The sequence below is a fragment of the Pagrus major genome, chromosome 10 (assembly GCF_040436345.1).
Source record: "Pagrus major chromosome 10, Pma_NU_1.0".
Lineage (NCBI taxonomy): Eukaryota > Metazoa > Chordata > Actinopteri > Spariformes > Sparidae > Pagrus > Pagrus major.
The window spans coordinates 8,286,264-8,304,880 of NC_133224.1; the positions used below are offsets into that span (position 1 = coordinate 8,286,264).

General features: G+C 41.9%; 1 protein-coding gene across 1 annotated transcript in view; it reads right to left on the bottom strand.

Moving 5' to 3' along the window:
* Positions 1-5,360: 5,360 nt before the first annotated feature.
* poln (polymerase (DNA directed) nu) overlaps positions 5,361-18,617 on the bottom strand; it is a 49,682-nt gene continuing 36,425 nt past the window's right edge. The window contains exons 18-24 of the mRNA XM_073474633.1: positions 17,330-17,412; positions 12,542-12,673; positions 7,248-7,358; positions 7,035-7,113; positions 6,478-6,545; positions 5,981-6,042; positions 5,361-5,453 (exon numbers count right to left, since the gene is read on the bottom strand). Coding sequence (XP_073330734.1) covers positions 5,361-5,453; positions 5,981-6,042; positions 6,478-6,545; positions 7,035-7,113; positions 7,248-7,358; positions 12,542-12,673; positions 17,330-17,412 — 628 coding nt within the window. The remainder of the gene's footprint in view (positions 5,454-5,980; positions 6,043-6,477; positions 6,546-7,034; positions 7,114-7,247; positions 7,359-12,541; positions 12,674-17,329; positions 17,413-18,617) is intronic.

Consider the following 18,617-nt stretch of genomic DNA (forward strand, 5'->3'; position numbering starts at 1 on the left):
GTTGACTTTTCTTACAAGTGAGATTCAAAGTCTTTTTTTGGATCTGCAAGTCAGTAATTGTAAAGTTGTAAAGTATATTTTACTGTAAATAGCATCTGGGGGTCATTTTTACTCCTTTTGTAACAGAAACTGTGGATTTAAAATATATAAGAATATATTTTAAAGATATTTACAGCACTAATAAAGAGATTCTACAGTAGTGCAGGTGTCTTCATCTGTATTACCTCATGACAATCCCATACTGACTAACAGCCGCCACTTTCAGGAGCTTAAGTGCACGCCATCTTAGCCTTGGTGTCACAGTCCCACACTGATGGGTTCAGACACAGCCCTCCTTGTCCCGCCTGTCTGCTTGAACTCTCAAGTCGTCAGAGAGAGCCTCAAACAGTCCTGTTAGCTTATAGCACACGCCAGCTTCGGCTGACAATATCAGCCACTCTGGCCTGAGCTAGGCTGCTGCGAAGCAAGAGGCTCTCTCTGCCCTGGAGCCCTGTCATGGCTGTTGTCTGTTGCCAGGAAACCGACCCGCACAAAGCACAGCAGGGGACTGATATGCAGCCACACTGTGGGGAGGCAGGCAGGTCAACCAGTTGGCCATGATAGAGGAATGGAAGAGGGGATTCATAGATACATTGATGAATGAGATTGATGATGGACTTCGAGGGGCGGGGGGTTGAATTGTAACTGAGGGAACTGAGGAAACCGGGGGTATTGTAGGGGAAGGAGGGGGGCTTTGACTACAGTGAGGAATTTGGCAAAAGAGGCCATTAAGGATGTGAAGCAGAGCAGTGAGTAAATATTCTTGGGGGCAGCTGAAGAGAGAGGAGCAGGTACGGCGTGGGAAAAGATTCTCATGTACAGTAATAGGGTCACGCATGGTGTGGTGATTTAGCAGATTTAGTGATTCCCAAGGAGACGGGGCTTAAGTCAGAGAGAGGCTGCAACATAGACTAGACGCTGTTGGTACAACCGGTCTGACCGACCTCAGTGAGACTGCAGTGACCACCTGGTTTTTATTGGGGTCTATTAGCTTTCAGTTCCCTTTCTGCCATTCCTTTAGAAGACTGCTGTATTACCACACCGGGATTACTATTATTATTGTGATTATTAACCCTTTCTTTTATACGGACAACAACTGGAACACTGTATAGATGTAAAGATGGCATTTCCTGCATTATGATTGAAACATGGATGTACATATACTGTATCGATTAAAAATGATGATGCATTAAGCTTTTATATGTCGCAACAGGAAGCAGATTTTTTTTCTTTGTAAGAGAGCAAAAAGAACTAGACAATTCCCCGTTGGGAAATCGCGAGAGTGGGCTGTGCTGCGCTGCATGTCTGTGTGTGTGTCGCCTGCCTGCCTGCCTGCCTGTTTGCCTGCCTGTCTGTCTGTCTGTCTGCCTGCCTGCCTGCCTGCCTGCCTGCTTGCCTGCCTGCTTGCCTGTCTGCCTGCATGTGTGTGATTTACATTGAAGTGAATGGAGCAGTTGAGAGCTGCTCTTGTCGGTTAGAGGCAAATAAATCAAAAAACGTAAATCCTACTGATAAAGGAGACACATTGGGAGAAAGAAGACAAGTGCGGCTACAACTCTGTGGAAAATCACGGTTCTACTGTGTAATTTGTGGCTGGGGTCGTCACGGAAAGAGAGAATTTCTGAGAGTTTTTTTGAGTCTCTACCACTCTGTCATTTGGCTGCTGCAGCCTGCTGCATCAACATTCTGCCATACACAATCATTGAAAATCCTGAATTTTTCCAAAATCACTCACCATCATTAAAGGGTCAGGGTTCAAAAACAAAACATCGTAGGAAAAAAGTTCAAATACAACTCAAATAGACAAGACCCGTGCCTACATTTTAAAGTTTGAACGGTGTTTGTAGGTGAACGTAGGCCAGAGCAGGAGATGTTTGAAAAAGTGGCAGATTTGCAAGTTTTTTGACCTCATCCCATTCATTGCTTATGGAAAAGTTAATTTTCACGTCTCACGACGTGAAAATTAATATTCTGGAGAAAATAAGTAATAGCATACCGAGTCAGATCGAGCCGCACGTGCTGATATATTTTTTGTTTGTGTGCGCTCAACGGTGCGGGTCGAGTTAAGCGCCAAAAATTAGACAGGGTGAATATGAATTGTGTGTCTCTGCTGGCCCAGTTGATCTCGGTTGCTATGGCAATGGTTGTCGGAACTCCCTAGCAACGGCCTGTGACCACAGCTGCTCTCTGTGACAGAGCTGATCTGAGAGTGACTTTTGGCTCAGAAGCAGGACTTCAAACTACTGCTATATCTTCAAAACCAAACATGATATGGGCAAAATTTCTTCACCATCAAGCCAGAAAGGCCTTAAAGAACACAGCCATAATTTTTTGTGGTCCTAGCTTCTAAAATGTGGTAATAGGAGCGAGTTAAAAACAGGTGCAGTTTGGAAAATCCTGAAAAATCCTCCTCCCGATTAACATTGGAGTAAATGGAGCAGTTGAGAGCTACTCTTGTCGGTTAGGGGCAGATAAATCAAAAACCGTAAATCCTACTGATAAACTAGACACATTGAGAGAAAGAAGACAAGTGTGGCTACAACTCTATGAAAAAATCACATTTCTACTGTGTAATTTGTGGCTGCGGTCGTCAGAGAAAGAGAGAATTTCTGAGAGTTTTTTTGAGTCTCTCACACTCTGGCAGTTGGCTCTGCACGAACATTCCGCAATACACAATCATTGAAAAAACTAAAATTTTCAAAAGTCACTCATCATCATTAAAGGGTCACCGTTCAAAAACGAAACATTGTGGGAAAAAAGTTCAAATACGACTTAAATAGACAAGACCCGTGCCTACATTTTAAAGTTTGAATGGTGTTTCTAGGTGAAAGTAGGCCACAGCGAGAGATGTTTGAAAAACGTCGCAGATTTGCGATTTTTTTGACCTCGTCCCATTCATTCCTTATGGGAAATTTGTCTCAGTTTTTCGCGTCTTACGACGCGAAAAATTAATGTTTGGAAGATAAAAATAATAGCATACCGAGTCCGACCGAGCCGCACGTTTTGATGTATTTTTTGTTTGTGTGCGCTCAACGGTGCGGGGTGAGTTACGCGCCAAAAAACGGCGGAGGAAGAATAATAAAAAGAGACGCGAGCAATAACAATAGTGGGCTGTGCTTCGCACAGCCCACTATGGACACCTATAGCTTTGCTATAGAGGTGTCCATAGTGGGCGTGCGAGCACATCCCACTAAAAAGGAAGGTACCTGATACAAACTGAGCATAATTTGAGACAAGGTTTGAAGTGGAAGCTGTGAGGGGTCTACTTACACATCTCACAGTTGCCATGGCAGCTAGGGGAAGCTCATGCTGTTGCCCATGAGAGCAGAGGGACCCTCAGGCCATGCCTCCTGTGTATGACACGGGTCATTAAAGTGAAGGCAGCACTCTGTCAAATAAACACAACCTCATTCACATGTTTTAAAGTTAGCAAAGCAGAAGAAAACAGGCATTGTTATTTTTATTCTCTTGCTGCGAGACCATTACAGCAGCTTAAGTAAACATATTAAGTGACATTATGCTGTTAGACACAATGGAGCCCCGGAAAACAGCTTTTACTATTTGTTTTACTTCCATACCTACTGCGGACACCCCTGCTCCAAAAGTGCAGAGTACCCTCTAGAACTTGCACATACCAGTCTCACGCTCCCCTCAAAGGGGGGGATGGCTGTGCACCCTTAAACCTTCAGAACAATGAGAGAATAGAGAGGCAGATTTCCATAACACTGTCCATTGCTCTGGCTCTGAACTGCTCATACTGACCCAGTGAGAAAAGCTTCTCTCACATTAGCACATTCCTGTCGGTGGGTTCAACATGCAGAGTGAAGGTCCGCTTTCCACTGAAAAAGAAAAGGAAACCGGAGGAATGTAAATACATGACAAGACAGAATGGTTGGCGGATACGCTGGGTATCCCACATGCCACCTTTGTACCGACTTAAAAAGTGACAGCTCCTATAATTAGCAGCCAACGCGAGGTGACATTTCAGATGGGTAATGGGGGTTAGGCTTTGTTAAAAATGTCACAAGGCGATGGTTCTGCCTAGACCCATTTTGTAGGCTTAAAGGGTCTTAATTGGAGGACAGTATAAAAGGAGCAAAAAGAGTCTCGCCATGGCTGCCAGAGACAAGGAAACTCGGTCAGTGTGCCTAGAAGCTGGTGATTCACGGTGGCTCTGTGGATAAAAAGAGCATGTGTTTTTCTCAAGTGTGTGTGTGAGCATTCGTGGAATGTGTGTGTGTGTGTGTGTGTGTGTGTGACAGAGGCACGACAAGACAAAGGGGAGAACGGGCTAGATCCGAGTGAGCAGATAAAAGATGAGCCGGGGGAGAGCGAGGCGCTGGATGTGCACGGCTGAGCAAAATTAGATCATCTGCTTTGAATCAGCTGAAAGCAACCAACAAAAAGGTGACATTTATTAGAGGAAACGTCCCTGAAAATATCTATGGCCTAGTGGCATTAAAATAAAAGAAATCTGCTAAATACAACTGACTTTTCTCAACTCTTCATTGCTCTTTCTCTCTTGAATCATTCATCCTTATATCGTCAGGGAGCTGACTTACACTCATTTGTAACGTTTAAAATTCAAGGTTATTATGCTGCTTTGATTATTCTAGAATGATGTTAATAAGCTAAAAAAAAAAAGCTCTAAATGTAAGTTAGCTTGACGAACAGAGAACAACCTGCACAACGAAATGAAAATGTGTGAAAGAGGTCATTGAGTTTATCAAGTGGGAACCTGTCACATGTTTATGAGCATGCAGAACTAATTCAAGCTTTATTCAGCATTAACAAAGCACATAAACAATACATACAAGCAAGTTTTCTATAGAACACAATATATTTTAGGTATACAGTAGCTCAACAGCTACATCTTTCTTTTAAAACATCCTAGAAAACCAATTTTATGAAGCGATAAATAAAACATGTAGCTTCACCTTGGCAACAAGGCAGAGAAAACAGGACTGGTCTTAACAAGAGAGTGTGAAAACTGAGGAGGAGAGGAGGAGGACAAGTAACCTTTTTTTGCAGGATGGAGAGAGAGAGAGAGAGAGAGAGAGAGAGAGAGAGAGAGAGAGAAAAGAAGTGGGAGCTGGAGGGAGCCGCAGCTGCCTGTTTCCATAGCAATGTGGATGCAGGACAAGTGAAGGGAGAGGGTGAGACAGACTGAGAGGGAGAAATGGAACAAGAAACTCTGATGAGAACACACCAAGAGGGAGTGAGAGGGAGCAGAGAAAATGTCTGGAGCAGTGAAAGGAAAGTATATTCAATACAGAAGCGAGGCGGTGAAAGAGAGAGCATAAAGAAAGAAGGAGGGGGGCTTAAAGAGAAGGAGAGGGAGACGTTGGAGGGATGTTAAGCTCAGACATGGAGCCCCAAGACTTGCCACTGGAGACCGCCACCTTCAGGGGGACCTGGGAAACACACAAACACACACATAAGAAAAGGGAAAAGGTGTCAGTGTGTCAGCACACATGTCGGTGTTGTTCACGGTGACCCACATTGATTTTCACTCACCTAACTGCTGCCTGACAGAAGAGCCGCCATGAGACTGACAGTAGTTTCAAATCATAAATGCTCTTATTTTGGCGGTGCAATGTTAACCAGTAGTAGGTATTGCTAAAGCAAATGAATCAAGATTTCTATGTGGCTTGTTGATGGTATTTTTAGGAAGTCCACTGAATAAATATCTATTTTATTAAACAATAAGTATTGATGATTTCTGAATTGTGAAAAATGATGGTTTGACATGTGAAATATCTCAGTAATGTCATGCACTTTCCTGAAGAAGCAATACGAGGAACAAGCACCTTTACAAGTGAACATAACACGTCCAATGGCAACAAAACAATCTTTCATTGACGATTGAACAAAAGTGGAAAAACTCTTTGAACACGACAACTGACACCATAATAACACTGAACGATTTCCATTCACTCACCTTAAGATGGACTCCGAGTTTGTCTATGTGCTGAAGGGACTCCATCGTGCTCTTCACCAGAGCTGCACATGTAGACACAGGTATTAATGATCATACCTTTGACCAAAGCCATAACTTAAAGTCCTTTGTAAGCAAGGCTACATAAGCCACCAACACACCAGAATCTCCAACTGAACAGTCAATGGTTGAGCTGTATTGTGGGTAATGTAGGCACTAATTCAAACCTGGCGTATTTACTGATGTATGTTATGTAGTTGTTAACCTGTGATAACAACTACCTTGTTTCAGGCGTTTAACCGAAAACCCAATCAAAATACCCATTGACGAGGGAGGCGAGGGAATTTATTTTGGGTTTTTAAGACTCATTCCTGTGGCACTATTATTTCAACTGTAACATTTTCACAAGACATGATACAACTGCTTGACGTTACAGGTGCAGCACATTAGTGTCTTTGATAGTGAAATATCTTATAGCTGATATTGGGTCGTAAATTCACCTGCAAACTGTTCCACCTGGGAGTCCTCCACCTCGTACAGCAGCTCATCGTGGAGCTGTGCTATGAGCCTACAGTTACAAACACATTCGGAAATACACTTAACACCGCAAGACTATTACTACAACTGCTACTGATGATGTGTCATTTAGCTGATCATTTACACGCCACCATGGTCCACCCTGTAATTTTCATCCTGCTCTCCCAACATACCCAAATAATTCTGGTATATTTTGGCTCTTGGCTTCAAGTGTGTTTACTCCAGCAGAATGTTTGGCATGTAACAGCAGCAATCATTTGAGAAAACTCTTCAACTCTACAAATTTAGTTGGCTGGTAAAATACTGGACGTTCTTTATGTGCTCTGGCATGATAGAATCTCTTCATTAATATAGCACTTGGTCGTGATTGCCTGTCTAGCTTCAGAAAGGACTACAGTGTAAAGAGCCAGTGTGTACATTTGTAACATTAGCTGCATGACAGGAGAGAGTGAAGGATACTGTGTTAGGTAGCATTTGCTCGTAATATGAGCATCTTCAGTCGGCTGTTAAGTGGTTGTACCTGGCAGACAGCGAGGTGGAGGAAGAAACCAGGTTGAAGATTCTGATCATGGCCATCTTACAGAGATCAGCAGCAGAGCCTGTACACAAATACACATAAGTAAAATCACACTACTATTGTGGTTAACAAACTAAATAGCAAATCCCTGGTCATCAGAAATAAAACAATACAGCTGTGATCACACAGACCAGCTGATACTGTCAGTCATCCTACCTTGGACCACGAAGTTGACTGCCTGCCTCTCTGCCTGCATGCGGATGCCCCAATCGGGGGAGTTGATGTTAGGGAGGGTCCGTCGTCGACCCATGATGGAGAGCACATAGCCTAAACAACATCAAAAACACACACAGACATTTTAATTTTAATGGTTATATCTTCCTGAGCACACTGAAGTCCTTGAGGGTTGGTCCTGATCTTTCTTCAAATCCTGGTAAGCACAGTGAACACGCCTGCTGCCTGGTGGACTTAAGACACCAATATATGACTTACTTTCACCTTTCATAGAGGCCAGATAGGATGTTTGGCATGTTAGATAGTGATGCTGTATATTAAATGTGCCATACTGAAATGATATTTTGGAACTTGCTTGTGTAGTTGCAGCATTTCACAGCATAAAATATTATAGAAACATAAAACCTGAGGTGTCACAAGACATTTATATATGTTTTTATGGTATGTTTTTCTTTTCAGACATTCACTTGATCAAAAGACAGACAGGAAATGGGGGCGAAATAGGGAATTACGATGCGTGCCTACATTACACACAATGCAACTCGGCCACTGAAAGTTCAGTCAGGGATTGGGAGCCTAGATTTTAATAGAGCAAAGATAGAATGGAGCCGCACAACCTTGCTTCCAATCTGGCCTAGTGGCCACTTGAGGCAACTTATCCAACTTAACATAGCTCCCTTTGGAGCCGAAAAAGGCTTTATAAAAATGTGTTTTTTCACACATGCAGTAGCATTCCCAAGACTTGTAAAGACACAGAAACAAGTGTAAAATCGCTAGAGTTCCGCCTTTAATGTGTAGCATGGTATGTCCAAGAGAAGGATGCTCATCCAAGTCATAACTGTCTCATGACTTAAGAAAGCTGTGGCCTTTAACAGTCTGCAGCATCAGTGTCTGAATGGAAACACTACTTTTTCTCATTCCTTTCATTCAAGTGAGTCGTCCATGACTACACACTAAGCTTCTAAAGCTACAGAGAGCTTTTTGAAGAGAACAGTTTCATGAAAAGTCATTTGTTGATACAGCATTATAGGTGATTATGGTAACAGCAGGGTTACAATGACACAAACATACACCCACCTACACTCTCACAGGCGTGCAACATACACACACACACAAACCCTCATATCCACATGATTCACATACAAAAGCAAAGAGAAACACAGTGACATTCCCAGTACAGTCACACAAACACACACTGGAAGGCAAACCAGGAATGTGCAGTGACATGATACGCACATTATACACAAACACACATTATCAGATGCAAGTATGCAACACACACACACACTCACACACAGTGGACCAGTACATTCCACCAGCTGGACAATGGAGCAGGCTTACAGCTAAATCCCTCTAGTATCCCTTACTACGAGGAAAGCCAACCAGGGCATGAAACCTGAATGACCCTCTTCCCAGAACACACACACACACACACACACACACACACACACACAAACACACACACACACACACACAAAATCATGCATACAAGCATAAATGCATACGAAATTAGTTCACAACAGACAGTAACACACACAAAAAAACGCTCTACTCACTGTGAATTGACCCATGACACATGCGTGTGACCTTTTCACCAGGAATGTGACCTTTGTTCTGGGGCCCGATGACAGGAATGCACGTGTACTTTGTGCCATACAAATGTTGTTTCCAAGTATGGACAGGTATGACCGTGAATCACACTGGAATGTGTGTGTTTTTCACACCTAATCGGCTGGTCAGTGACACAGTGCTGTAAAGGTCAGTGCTTTTCAAGTTCAGAAAGTGGTAGTACATTTTCTGGGAAGTAGAGGTAAAAAAAAAAAACTAGGAACAGGAAACAGTTGAAATAGTACCTATAATATAATAATATACTATAATATAGTAGTAGTATAATGATATGATGATGATATATTCAAAATGCTGTTGACCAAATGAATGACGACAAGCAGATTATAATTAAAAATGAACTAAAAGAGTTATTAAAAGCCTTCTAAACATACTGTACCTTCTTAATCACCTTTTCACTATGAGGTGATGTTATGTTGAAGTTTGTCAGGTACTTCCAGGCATCAATCTGGATTTAGCATTACAGTTGGTATGTTGTTTGACCACTGTCAATCGAATCTGATCGAAGCACGTCTACACATCTGTATCATTTATAGTTGTTTGTTAAAATAAATGGCATTTACCTCTAAACTGTACTAAGCTGAAGTACTTCAGTATATTTTTTTACTTGTAGTCTTCTCATATCAAACTGCAATTCAACATTTAAAGCGTCATGTTACTCTGAACAGAAACTCTCATTCCTCCTGGGTCTAGCTGTTGGCTGCGTTAGCCCTATTAGCTCTGTTAGCTGTTAGCTGCCTCAGACAAACACACTGCAGAACTCTGCTGTCAACCAGCTACTAACAGCTAACAGCTTACGAACTCTCCACCTACCGATTTGAACACAGATTTGTTATTCACAATGTAGCATCAAGGAAAAAATAGGGTGCACCCCTGCTGACAGTGAGTTTACTGCGTCTCTTCAGACCATATTTATCTTAAGTCTCATGCTTAGTAGCTAGCCAGTGATAGTAACGATAGATTCAGTTTGTCATTTGCTATGCGATAATTATACATACACGACATGTACATACAAAATTCCACTTTGGTGCATCTAAACGCACTCCATAAACACTCCATAAAGCTGAGGGGAGCTGAAGATTCAGGTGATGATTCTCTGTAGGTTCATCAAGTGACCCCATACACACGGTCACAGTGTTTTCACATTGTTATTTGATATAATATTGATTATGGCTGCCTTAATGATATAGAAAATCACTTAAGATTTGACATCAAGGGGCTTTAAAGCCATTGAGTTTGGTCTGATGTTATGCATAAGAGTAGAACATAAGCAAACATTTTTATTGGTATTGTCTTATTGATTCTAAACCATATTGCCTAGTGTTCTGAAAAAAGTGTTTAAATGTGCAAATTTGTAGAATATCTCAGCACCATTGTAATTTCTCATCATCTGTGTGTGCAGTGTTTGAATTACAGCTGCCCACATAGATGAGTATTGCTGTCATGTGCCAATATCTATGACAGGCTGAAGAAACAGCTAAACTGCAAATCCTTTTTTTATTAATGACAATCCTCTGCCAGCTCCGCTGTCTACAGAAGTCTGCAGTGGAGATATCCACATGAACACCAGAGCCAGGATGTGTTTATGTGTGAGACTTAGCACAGAAGGCTGTTTACATATCTATGCAGATCAAGGCTTCCCTGTGTCTGCTGTGGCCTTCAGAAGACTTGGCTGGTTTTCATCTCTGTGATTCCCCCGTTCAAAAAAAAAAATCATCCTCGTCTCATCTTTTTTTTTTTTTTTTTTTTTAATCTCAGACAGTCTTTACAAGTGTAGGTACGACATTCATCCCAAGAGCTTGAGAGATATGTGCATGAAGAACAACAAGACAGGCTCACCCAGAGTGATGGCTTTATCTCATCTTCAAATCAAACTGTTTATCATAAAAAAACATAAAATATTACTGTTTTGTCCTCATTTTTGTCCCTTTCCTTCTCTCTGTTGTTACTCCCATAACATGATACTGACCTCACCTTCACTTTGCCCTCTCCAGTGCACTTCCAACAAATATGACAGCAGCTGAGCCTGCACTGCCTGCCAGCATCCAGCAGTTCTGGACGAAATATCGCTGTATCAGGTACCGATCAAATATAAACTCAGTGCAGAGTGGACAAGGAGCCTGGGCATGTATTAATCTCTGCTCCCTGAGTCACAGCACCGCTCCCAAAACAGCAAGTGAATCTACTGTGATAGTATGCCTCTTCACAGACTGCAGGGACTATTTTATCGATCAGCTAAATTTCGGCTGTGGAATGAGACAGGCAGAGACATAAAGAAGAGAGATGTGGAAACAGTGACGTAGATCGGACGAGGCTGACTAAAAAGGGAGAGAGAGATAGACAGGAATATGTAAAAGAGGGAGAGACAGATAAGAAACAAAGAGAAAGAGTGAGACCGACAAGAGAGTGTGGGACGAGCAGGGTAGATAAATCCCGGTACACTCTCCGATGGGAGGATCACCATGGTGATGAGCTGAATTAAAGCCGACTGTTTGGCGCAAACATCACTTTGCCCCAGAGAACGAGGAGGCTTCCACTGTGATCTGTGCGTGGCGTTTTTGGAGGAATGAGTCCATTGCGCTGCTTCGATTACGAAGCTTACACCGGAGGAGAAAGGGGGAGCGATGAGCGAGGGGGCGTGTGTTGCCAATGATAGGTCGCTGTGGGTGATGGAGCACCTGTCTTACGTGGCGGCGAGTCAGGGTCTGTGACAAAGGTGTTTGCCATCCTGGCTGACATGAAAAACATCTACCGCCCTGACCTGATTCTTGATGACTACTACATAACAAGGTTGTTTTTCAGCACTTGTTATACAAGATAAAATGACTAAAGACCTAGTTTTTCATGCAGAGAGTTGCCAAAGTTTCTTAGGACCTTCCTTCTCACAGATTTTTACTAATTTGATTTGTGTGTAATTTGTTTTCACTGTGACTTCGTGCCTTTATTAGACAGAAAGATAAAGATAAAGTAGGCTGGTCTTCACCCAAACACAGGCCTTAGAGTTGAAGGTTGGAGGAGCTGACCTCATCCCTCCGCCTGTCGACACTGGGCTCATGTACCGTGTGCAATGAGGGTTAAAGTGCAGACTTTACACTATTTTGTGTGAGCATGCTCAAGTCTCAGGTGTGCTGTGTTGGCAGTTCAGTCCGAATATAAATAGAGTGTCCCGTCTGAACCGTCAGCCCCTCACCCACCCTCCATCCATCCACCTCGTCCCCCTCAAGTATTGACCCACGGCAGTTTGTCTCATTCCTGCCAATGCAAGCACATCTTCTTCCTCTTTTTTTCTCGGCACACAAATCCATAGAGAGCGTGGGTGTATGTGTGTGTGTGTACGCTTAAGAAATTCAAACTACAAAGCGCATGTCAAAAACCCAGACATGCACACACACACATTTCCGTTACATTTGTAGGGACGTTTTGCTGACTTATCTTATTTGTTAACATGAACACTTCATTTCCTGTAGTTTAACTGTGACTCTGACCCTAACCTGTAATCCTATAAATAAACATTTTGCCATTGAATTCTGGGAAAAAATTCTCATACAGTATGTGACACATTTTCTCCAATATCTATTCCTTTAGAGACATTAACACTCAAGATGACCTTGAGGTAATGTTTCATAGGGGAGCTGCAATGAGAATTTGACCTTGTTTGTGGCACTGCTGGATGGTCCTCTGGATGAAGGCCTGGACTTCTCTGTAGGTCTGGAGGAAGCTGTCTTGAAATCTGCTGGCCTGCTCAGCACTCACCCCGAGGATCCCTGACAGACGCTCGCGACCTGCGGGGAACAATATATTAGTTTAATTAATTAATTAAAACTGAAAGCTTACTTTAGGGAGAGAAGCTACCTAAAGTAAGCTTCTCTCCCTCTCTCCTAAATAGTATGATATATTATGCATAATTTCTAGCCCTGATGATTTGTGATTTGTGTTACTAGAGCTGTCTGAAAAGTTGACCATATCTGCAGTATGCAAGCTTTAGAGATGCTGCTCGGCAGATTTAAATACGTTTTGGACATAGCCAGCTAGCTGTTTCCTCTTGTTTCCAGTCTTTTTGCTAAGTTATGCTTGAGTTTCATATTTACCATACCGATATGAGAGTATTATCATCTAAGGAAGGAGGGACTAAACATATCCCCCAAAATGCCAAACTATTCCTTTAATATCAATGTTCTGTGATGATCTGCATTTCATTTAAGCTGATAAATGAGCAATCGGTGAATTTACATGGAGCAACAACCTTCATCACAACTGATTGAAGAGTGTGAAAAGTGATGGGAGAGGCCAGGGGAAGAGAAGAAAGTTGAAAGGGTTAGAGTGAACAGAGGGCAGACTGGACCAGAGGGTAAAAGAGCTGAAGAGAGAAAAAGCAGAGCCAAGTGAAGGGTGAAATATAGAAGAGGACAAGATAAAACGAGAGTGGGCAAGGATCAGGGCAAGACTGCAAGGGCTGTATATGTGTGTGTGTGTGTGTCTGTGTGCGCAAAGTGATGATAAAGCTCAGAACAGAGGCTCAGTGTGTGTGTGTTCCCAGGAAGTATTAAAGGTGTACAGCCTGTAGCAGGAGTAGAGGAGTGGACTATAAGGTTAGGAAGAGATCGATAGAGGAGCGTAGAGGGTGAGCTAATGGGTGCCGCAGTTACTGTGTGTGTGTGTGTGTGTGTGTGTGTGTGTGTGTGTGTGTGGTTTTGAGTTATGAGGAATGTGTGTGGTTGGTGATGAGTAATATCATGCCAAACAGCCTGAGAGCTGTAGGAGAGTTCGCAGGGGGGACAGACAGTAGTCTCTGCAGAGATTAAAATCACCACCACCGTACAACAGAAACACACACACAGACTTCAGTGTTCTTTAACGTCCTCCGATCCAAAATGTCTTTGTGCTATTGCTACTTTAGTTGGATGTTTGACAAAGTTTCAGACTAGAAGGCTGGTTTTAACACACTTTTTACAGTGTGCAGTTAAAATTCAATCAAAAAAATACTTAATAAAACAAAACAATTCGTTTTTTTTGTACTTTCAACCATATATCAGTCAGAAATGATGACAATTCTTAAAAGTTGTGGTAAAAGTGGTATAAAGTTTCCTTGATCTTTTTAAGTAAGATAACATATTTTACAGTGCACCCTACAGTTTGTATTCAAGTGATTTTACTGCCAGAAATGAACCCAAATGAATACATTTCCATATCATTTTTGCCATTAACAATTATCACATGAAACAAATGAATGTCATCGACATGGGCTTCATTTTTGAAAGTCAACATTAGAGTAAAACACATTTTAAGTCTTTCTACTCAGTGTGTCCTTCTGTCCTTTCAGCACTGTGGCTGGTTATGTGTTTTTGCGTGCGTTGACCCCAAAGACACTGAGTTTGATATGCATACTGTTGGTAACAGGGATGGCGAATGAAAGCAAAGTTACCATGAAGACGTTGTGTCGATGCTAAAGAGCAGTGACTCTGGATGAGGCCCACATTCCTGCTGAATGAGGTCAGCTGAGAAAGTGACCGTTGACCTCCGTTACTGGCTGCTCGTACCCCCGTCAATCTTTTCTGTAGTCTTTAGTCTTTTACTGCGGCAACCCTCCTGCCAGTTCTGCCCTCATTACTTTCCTTTATTTTTTTTTAAAGCTCACTGAAATTGTGAAAATTCAAACCTGTTTAGACAGATTTAATGACCTAAGAATGTTAATGAACTTCTTTTCTTTTTCATCTCTGTCTCACCTTCCTCATCCGACTTTTTCCCCCTCCAATATCATCACTTTGCCTTCTTATTTCTGACCCATTTGTATGTATGTGTCTGTGTGCATGAGTCTATAGCACCGCTCCGCCCCTCCTCCCTGGCCTGATTATTGTCTTGCGGAGAGCGCTTCCTTTTAGTATTTGGTATCCATGGCAACGCATCCTTCCATGAAGAGCCGTCTGTCTACGGCGATCAGGAGATCCTACCATTCCTCTTCTCTCGCTCAGCCCCACCCGCTCCTTCCTCTTCCCCTTTCCCCTACATTACTCTCCCCTCCGCCACCTCCCCCGATCTTTTCTGCCTCTAGCCTACATTTCCTACATCTCCCTCACCGTTCCAAGCATCTCACTTTAACACATCCTCACGCGCTACACATTTTCTCTGCATTTTTAGCACCGACCTTTTTGCTTCGTGATTTGTCCCTGTATGCCTACCATGCCCCCCTCATACATGTCTCAAATGAATAGCCTTTACACATTTACCTCATGGGCTATTACCGCGGAGGTTTATTGAGTTTCTTAGAACCAACTCATTCATCAGTGTTTGTGTTTCTCTGCCTATGCTTGTTTTCTCCCGCTGAGCTGTAGAAATACCGCAGACCACTTGAATGATCTCTTTACATGCTCAAACCAACTGGCCCAGTTCCCTTCATGCAGATTCTGATGCAAACCATGCGCTTTAGGGTCACCGCTGATTGCTTGATTAAATCAAACATACCTTCTAGTGTTGTCAGGATGTTCTCTTCAAGGAGAACATTAAATGTCCTGGTTTGATAATATATCTTGTCTGGGTCACAGGAAGTGGCGAATACGAGAAACTAACATGCAGGATGAGTTTTTATTTATCCCTATATATCATTTTACCATGGAGAAAAACAATATGCAGTAAATGATTAATTGACTAAACTACAACTTTATTTCTTAAGCAAATTTATTTCATGTCTAATTATTTTGAGTTTCAAACTAAACCAATATCTGGTGGCAGCATACCATCGCGAGGTAAGAACTGATCATTTGTGCTGTGTATTTAGGTGAATACCACAATCACAACACAAGATAGGCTGCTCGCTCATTCGCTTTTTTTCAGTAAGTCAACCCTCTCTGAGTCATATGAGTGAGAAACTCATTACTACTCACTACACTGACCTACAAGAAATTCAGTCCTTTTTCAGACTTTCAAGACAGATATATGCAGATCTAAAAGCTATGTGAACTAGCAGAACGTTTTGGTGCAATAAATTCCATTAAGAAGTAGGGTTGCAGTGGTGCACCAGCTTCGAGGTAAAACGGTTATCATACAGGTAGATTTGCAATATCTATGGTATTTAATTCTATCATACGGTGTATTCCCCTTGTAGTCTGGCTAGCTGCACAGCTAACTGCGCTAACAAGCTACAGTCATGGATGTGTTAAGTAGTTAGTAGTTAATCTGGTGATATGATGCCCCTATAATAACACTAATAATTGCGTAATGACACGTACTGTGATACCGTTGATACTGTTGCAGCCCTATCAATATGTAGCCACAGTTTCTCAAAGCATGATATAACATCTGAGATAGCTTTATGGTGCTTGTATGATTTTCATCATGGAAAAAATTTCTTTACAGAAAGAAGATCAGTTAAGCTAGAATTTACTGTTTGTCCCCATGCATCCTAAAGTAAGTTGTTGTTTTTCCTGCTGAAAAAAACTACTGATCATCATAGTTGATAGAGATAAATTCGATACATTTTCTGAATAAATTCAAAACAATGAGCCCTTCGTGAACAGCAGAAGCCCTGCAGTCAGCTTTGTGTAATTAATTATGTATGATTGATTGTGTTTTGAGCATTTGCTGTAGTCTGGCATAATAGCAGTTTGATAACAGGCTCTAAAGTTGTCAAAACAGTTATTATAAAAGACTACAGCCTTTAGAAGATTAGTCATTTATTGGAAGTCATTGCCATGTCAGCCCTGTGGCTACTTCACCCCAGACTGTAGCTGGTGTGGTGTATTGTGTGAGCATATGGAAAAAAACTGCAACTCCACATAAGCATTTAAGTAGGCCACAGGCAATAAAACCTGATGAAGAGTGCAGACTGCCTGTAAAACCTGCCTTCATCACACAGGTGACAGAACAGATGTACACATAAAACATGCCAGATATCTAACACACGTCCACTCTCACGCACACAGGCTTGTATCACTCTGGTCATGTGTGTGAACATGTGTGTGGAACCATAAATGGGTCACAAGTGACATAGACAAGCCTCTTTATGGGCCACAAGGGTGTATTATTACATTTATCTTCCTCTCTCTATTTTTATCTTCTTCTGCCCCACCACCATCTATCCCTTGCCCCTGTGTCCGCCTTGTGGAATCAGGAATGTGATCCATAACATGACAGAAACAGAAAAAGAAGCCCGTTGGAAATCCTGCATAAAACACTGACATCACATCTTCCTCCTCCCCCTCTTTCTGTCAGTGTTTTATCTCTGATTGATCTCCTCTGCTAACACATTTACCCACCTCACACAATGAACCACTTATATGTCTGAATGACACTTAGGCTCATTGTTTTATCATTTCGAAACAATACAGCTCAATTATCTAGTTGACTCATGAATAACTGTATTTTCATTATTGTCAATCAATTATTACCGCCCACCACTCTATGCCTGTGTGTGTGTGTGTGTGTGTGTGTGTGTGTGTACTCACCTGCCCCGTATACAACAGAGTAGACGATGCGTTTGGCGTGTTCCCGATCCTCAGAAGTCACCTCACCCTCACTCACCCCTTTCCTGAGTGACAAACACATTGAGAGTTATATATGCAAATTAAACTCTCTGTTGACAAAGATAAAACATTTTCACACACTATTTTGACACTGAAAAATAACTTTTATGTGACGATTCCCAAATAAAATGGAGATAAAACATGTAGGAAACGTAGATAGAGTTACACTTTAACTACACTTTTTAAGTATAAAGTAAAGAGACGACATCAGATTCAGTGGTAGTTTTAAAGAAATTAAATTAAAACATCAGAAATGTGGTCTTACATGCAGAGCTTGACTGATTGTTACAGGAAAACTTTATAAGAAATCAAAAAAATTATCAATGAAATTGGATAAAATCCCCTCTAGTGATGCCACTCAGGGGCTGAGTTGTTTTGACCATGTTTTGAAAAGGTCAAAATACTGTTGGACTCATTAGAGACAGTTTGAAAACAAATGATTGAAATGGAGATGACAAAAACATAGAGATAGACATCGTATTTTTATTCAACACATTCTTCCTTTTTAAAACCTGGCGCCTAGATTACCCACAATGCATCCAGGCATCCTTATGTAAGTCTGTTAACTTTAGATGTTTAGATTAAATGTAAATGCACTTTGTTGCCTGGTGGGACATAGAGAAGGTGAAAGCACAAGACAGAAAAGTGGCAAAGAAGAAAAGGACTGCAGAAGAATCAGTCCAAGAACAAAAAGAAAAAAAGGAATCAGTGCGAGTTATGGAGGTTAAAAGGGTATGAGGGGTAGAGAGACAGGGGGAGAGACAGACAGAGGCAGGGATGGACAGACAGAGACAGTTATGTAATGTGACTTGTAGACAGCCGTAGTACTGGGGATCAGACAGGGTGGGATGACACGTCTGCAAAGTGGCATTTCTGGAGGGGCTGACGGGGAGCTGCCACTGATGATCAGTGTTGAGGGAGTCCACACACACACACACACACACAGACAGACACACACACAGACAAAAAGACACCCATAGAGAAATTATGTTATGTCTGGTGAACTTCAAGACTCCAGTGTCTCATGATGTCATCAGTCTTGATGCCTGAAGCCTCAGGATAAGGACTCTTAAGCTGGAATTAATGACCCTTAAAATGATCTTTCTCTCCTACAAACACACACTTACACACACACACACACACATTTCTCTGTAAACAACCAACAGAGATAAATGATGGGTAAGTTAAAACCTCCAGTGGGTGAGCCAAA